The sequence below is a fragment of the Ipomoea triloba genome, chromosome 3 (genome assembly GCF_003576645.1).
Source record: "Ipomoea triloba cultivar NCNSP0323 chromosome 3, ASM357664v1".
In the NCBI taxonomy this organism is placed as follows: Eukaryota; Viridiplantae; Streptophyta; class Magnoliopsida; order Solanales; family Convolvulaceae; genus Ipomoea; species Ipomoea triloba.
In genome coordinates this window covers 18,053,586-18,059,585 of record NC_044918.1, presented here as the reverse complement: position 1 = coordinate 18,059,585, position 6,000 = coordinate 18,053,586, and the positions used below count along the sequence as shown (strand labels likewise).

The 6,000-nt window shown below is 37.2% G+C and overlaps 1 protein-coding gene across 1 annotated transcript; it reads left to right on the top strand.

Annotated features, from left to right (window-relative positions):
- Nucleotides 1-1,329: 1,329 nt before the first annotated feature.
- On the top strand, nucleotides 1,330-3,593 carry LOC116014332 (DELLA protein DWARF8-like). Its single transcript, XM_031254367.1, has one exon. It carries the CDS (start codon nucleotides 1,558-1,560, stop codon nucleotides 3,115-3,117), a length of 1,560 nt encoding a protein of 519 aa, XP_031110227.1. The 5' UTR covers nucleotides 1,330-1,557; the 3' UTR covers nucleotides 3,118-3,593.
- The last annotated feature ends 2,407 nt before the right edge of the window (nucleotides 3,594-6,000 follow it).

Below are 6,000 nucleotides of genomic sequence, written 5' to 3'. Positions count from 1 at the left end.
AATAAAAATAAACAAAAGTAACAATTTTTTAATAAAATTATAGTCCCAAAAATTAAATTTGAAAAATGAATACTAGTAAATTTGTTTTCTAGGAGTTCTCGTAAACATGTTTTCTAAACCCTTGAAAATTGAAAACAATAAAATAAAGAATGAAAAGCAAAGTAAATGGGTTCTAGTATTTTTTTCTAAATAGTTTCTCTTTCAATATAAATATATAATATAATGAAACCGTGTTGGAATGATAGTCTATTTAGTTTGTAGGAAACGTATTTTTTAACAATTACTTAAAATTGTGAATTCTTATATTTGGTTAGTGTCTTAGTGAAATGGAGAGCTAATTATGATAATCAAATAGAATTGATAATATAAAAAAATGATAATCAAATACAGAATAGAATTAAAGATGTAATGTAAAAATTTTAAAAATATAAATGAATATAATAATATCACAATAGTTAAGAACTAAAATAAAAAGGAAAATGTCACCTTTTCTCATTGAATTACATTCTTTTAGTACTTTTTCTCATTGAATTATTCATATATCCATATTAGCTCCTCAATTATACTAGAAGTGACAATTTTTCCTCTTGATATATTAAATGAACATTTTTACTCTTAAAATAAATATTTCATTTATTTTGTATCCAACAAATTATTGACCAAATCGAAAGGTTTCAGTTATGATTCAGAACCAGAACCCAGTATTTGGGTTTCAATTTTATTAAAATTATGAATCCGAAAAGTTGGATCTGAATTGACGGTTTGAAATAAAAACAACTACTTGCATTAGCTTAAACTAGAATTATAATATTTGTAAATTATGTTATGATTTTGAATCGTCGATTCGCGATTCTGAATCCATTTTGAACCGTCGGTTCAAATTTTTTTTTATATAATACTTTAAATTCAACAATTAATATATTTTATTTTATTTTTTTAGTTTGAAACCGGAATCGACAGTTCTGGTTCGTAATTTTAATAAACTAAAACTCAAATATTAGGTTCCGATTCTAAATCGTAACAAGAACCTTTCGGTTTAGTTGTTACTGGTTCAGTTTAAATCAAACTGTGGTCATTTCTACATATAAATAATAATTTGTTTGAAAAAAATAAATGAAATATTTATTCTAGAGGTAAAATGTCCATTTAACAAATCAGAAAAAAATCTTATCCCTTTTAAAATATGAGGGACTAATAGATATATGAATAATTTAATGGAAAAATAAAATTTGCTACATTAACATACGTATAAGCAATATCAAATGTGGAGTATTTATATTGGAAAATACGCCCCGAAAAGTTACGTATTTTCTTTTTCTTTTTGTGTTCCTTGTACCTCGTGGTTTTCTCTATCAGACCCCATCTTCCTCTCTCTTTCACTAGTCGCTTTTCACTGCAAATTCTAGACCCAACTCCCAACGTACACTCTCTTTCTTCTTCCTCTTCTCCTCTCTTCTCTTCTCTTCTCTTTAATCTCTAATGGAACTCAAGGATTCGCCATTCCCATAAACCCCCCCAATCCCTAATTTTGATTTCAATTTGAAGCCCTACCTTAAAATGAGTCCCCATGACTCTTCCATAACAAGCAGCAGCGGCAGCTCCTCCTCCTCTTGCTCCGCCGCTCACGTCGACCAGATCGACAGCCTCCTCGCCGGCGCCGGCTACATGGTCCGCTCCTCCGACCTCCGCCACGTGGCACAGCGCCTCGAGCATCTGGAGAGTTTCATGGTGAATAGCCCTATGGGGTCCGAGATCTCTCAGCACCTAGGAAACGACGTCGTCCACCAGAACCCTTCTGATCTCGGGTCGTGGGTCGACTCCTTGCTCTCGGAGCTCCACCCGCCGCCCGTGCCCGAATTCGCCGCTCCTTGCCCCTCGGATTCCAATTACGTCACCGCGGGTCCCACTGGGTGGAGCGAATGTGAGGCGATGCAACAGCAGCCACAGATTGTTTCCCCTTCGCATCTAACGGTTGTAACGGCCACGGAGCAAGAAGATTCCGGCATCCGATTGGTGCATGCGCTGATGACGTGTGCGGTTTCCGTCCAGCGTGGCGAGTTCTCCTTGGCCGGATCCTTGATCGACGAATTGCAGCTGCTCCTGACACGTGTCAATTCCGGCTGCGGAATCGGCAAAGTCGCCGGCTACTTCATCGACGCCTTGAGCAAACGGCTGTACACGCCGCAAGGGGTTAACCTAATGGGATCGGCTTACGAGGACGAGATTTTGTATTCCCATTTCTACGAGGCGGCTCCGTATTTAAAATTCGCTCACTTCACGGCTAATCAAGCCATATTAGAGGCCTTCCACGGCCACGATTGCGTCCACGTCATCGATTTCAACTTGATGCATGGCTTGCAATGGCCCGCATTGATTCAGGCGCTGGCTTTACGTCCCGGCGGGCCGCCGTTACTCCGGTTAACCGGCATTGGCCCGCCTTCCCCCGACGGCCGCGATTCCTTACGTGAAATCGGGCTCAAATTAGCGGAATTGGCGCGTTCCGTTAACGTCCGGTTCGCCTTCCGCGGCGTGGCGGCTTCGCGGCTCGACGATGTCAAGTCGTGGATGTTACAAGTCGGGTCAAATGAAGCCGTGGCGGTGAATTCGATAATGCAGCTGCACAAATTACTCGGCCCGGACCCCATCCGCGGCTCGCCCATCGATACGGTTCTGGGCTGGATCAGGAGTTTGAACCCCAAAGTTGTAACCGTTGTTGAGCAGGAAGCGAACCATAACCAGCCCGAATTTCTGGACCGGTTCACCGAATCTTTGTACTACTACTCCACAATGTTCGACTCGCTGGAGGCTTGCCCGGCTCAGCCGGAGAAAGCCCTAGCCGAGATGTACATTCAGAGAGAGATTTGCAATGTGGTGTGTTGCGAGGGAGTGGCTCGGGTAGAGAGGCATGAGCCGTTGGGAAAGTGGAAGGCTCGACTCACCGGAGCCGGCTTCAAGCCCCTCAATTTAGGCTCTAATGCATTCAAGCAAGCCAGCATGTTATTGACTCTATTCTCAGCCGAAGGCTACAATGTTGAAGAGACTGAAGGGTGTTTAACACTAGGGTGGCACAGTCGACCTCTCATCGCGGCTTCGGCTTGGCAAGCCAGCCGTGACTGAGCCAGCCAAGCCAACCCGTCCACTTGGGGGGTAAATTACTGATTTTAGTTGCATTGTCAAATCTTTAGTAGCTTTGGCCCCCAAAGTTTAAACCATTAGAAAAACAAGAGAATCGAGGTTTACCCAGTACACATCCTTAGAGAGTGATTACCAGTTTTTCTCGTCACCCAGAAAAGATCTCCGACATAGTATATGTTCTTATGAGTTGAATCATGGAAGAGTTAATTAATTACATATTGTACAAGGCAAGTCAAGGCAAGGGAACCCAACAATCTTTCAAGATGTGTAGTGATAGTGATGGGTTGGGTTTATATGTAAAATTTCTCCTTCTGAAAACCAAATTTAAACTTCTTTCTTTCATATGATGTGAAAAAGAAGAAAAAAAATGCATGCTTAATATAAAAGTTACAGCTTTTTGGAGTTTGGGTCAGGGAGGGAATGAGAAAAAAAAAAGTTTTGGGTTAGTTGATGATGAATCAGATTGTACAAATTGTTCAGAACTACCAAACCAAATGTTAAAACAAGAAAAGAAAAGACCCCTCCACTTTATAGATGCCAAAACACACAGGTAGCATAAATGGCAATTTCATAAGTGGTTGTGATTCATAATATGTGTATCAGTGTATGTTCAACACAGGGGTGCCAGTTGCAGTCTGCTGCTAACTGGCTGGCCTGGTAATCAACAATCCTCTGCACAAATTAATTAATTATTTTTTTTAATAGAAAAAAAAAAGTGAAGAATTGAAGTCTATGGTGATGTCTCTGTCTACTCTCTAGCTACTCAGATTTGAAATTTTCTTCACTATTTTAGCAATCACTAATCTCAATTATTGTAGGTTGGTATTGGGAATTCCATTTATTGGTACATTCAATTCATATAATTTAAGTAGTCAAGTTTTTATTATTGTTACGTGCCCATTGGAACTTGTTGATTAATAAAATAAGTTTTCTAAATAGCGTTAATTGCATGGAAAACGATTGTTTTTTCTTCTTTATTTTGATTAATTTTTTTTTCTTTCCCTTGTTCTGTTAAGTATTTAATGTAATCAGCCTTATACTTTTCCCCTTTTAAGTTCACTCTTACGTGTTAATAAGATTCTTTATTTTCGTTGACGATTCATTAATTGACTAACTCCTCCACATGTTAAAACAAAAATATACTGAATAATGAGAGGAGAAAAATATACTGAATAGAGAAAAATCTAATTAGACAGTGTCATAACATGAAGAGGCAAATGTTATAACCCCTCCCTCGGTCCCTCCCTTTTTTCCTTTGTTTTGTTTATTTATTTATTTATTTATTTATTTATTTATTAAAGTACTAATTTCAATCCCATGAGTAAAATGTTTATTGACAATTTTTTTAGAGAACGGTACATGGAATCCTCAACCTTTTGATACTTTTCGTGTCAAGGACTATTTTGTTTCTCGAAATGGTAAATGCATTCTCAAATAATGAGACACTTGTCACAATAATATTTTGTTGGATAAAAGAAATAGAAAACATTTGTGACTTGCTTTATCTTTAATCAATCAAAATATATAATATTTGTAAAGAAAAACGAATGTTAACAATTGTAGTAGTACATTTTCACTCTCAAAGTTAAAATATCAATACTCCATCATTACTTTGGGTAGGAATTACAATTTTAATCTCTCAAAGAAAATACATCAAAATTCACCCAGCATGGGTTGGGGTGAATAGTAAAAAATTAAATTTGCAAATGGGTAAAGTTAGATGTGAGATTTATACACCAAACTCGCGCAGAATCTAACTCAACCCCCTATGAATCAAATAAGAACTTGTTCATTAAAAAAAAAAAAAACTAATAAGAGTCGTTTATTTGGAAAGATCTAACACCTTAAAGCACAGAGAGAAAAAATTCAGTGAATGTAAAAATTAATTGCAATTAGTGTCTACCTTTTAAACCTTATGATGTAATTCTTTTCTATTTGGTTTAAGGGTTCAACTTTTACTATCTAGGTGTTTAAAATTTATGGTATACCTTTGCCAAGGACCTTGTAGTCCAGTGGCATCAAACCCTTCCCTTTATACGGGAGGTGGTGGGTTCGAGCCTCAGTGGAGTCAGTTGATGCATTTTAAATGAATATGTGCGCTTGGTTATAATGTGGAGTGGTGTGTTTAATCTGTTTTCTGATGTATTTTAGTACGTAGAATGATGTGTATTTTAACACATATATATTGAGCGTTGATTGTATTTTAACACATATATATTGAGCGTTGATTTGCTGACTTGCTGTAATTTAATGGCTGCAAAATAGTTGCACGGTCGCACCTAAGGATTAGGTCGCATTTGAATTGTATATATATATATATAAACCTCCATTAAACATGAAAGGGAAGCAAGAACCTCAATTCTGTGTTATCCAAGGGATAGGGGAGGGGGTGGACATTTCTACATTGATCAAGATTGTTTACCAAATATTTTAACATTCGATATGACTTACATAATGAATTGACAATAAAATTAAATTATTCACTGATAACTAATAAATATAAAGAAACCAAGGCAAGATTAAATAATAGATTTCTTAACCTATTGTTTATAGGGGGTGGGATGGTATATTATTTATAATAAACCTATTGTGCATTTGAGCAATATTACACGGCCAAACTACCACAGCTAGTGGTCTAAAACATTGATAGTGCACCCTACACCCTCAAATGGAGTGGCCTTTTTTAGACCATTGATTGAAGTGTCAAACAAATATTTAACCAAATGTTGACCATGTAAAAAGACTTCAAACCAATTATATGTTCCCATAGAATAAAAACGTTAATCGGTTTGTGTATTTTCATAAGTTCAATCAAAACACTTTTGGCAGGCTCTCGGTGGGAGGGCCATTGGAAGCACAAAAAAT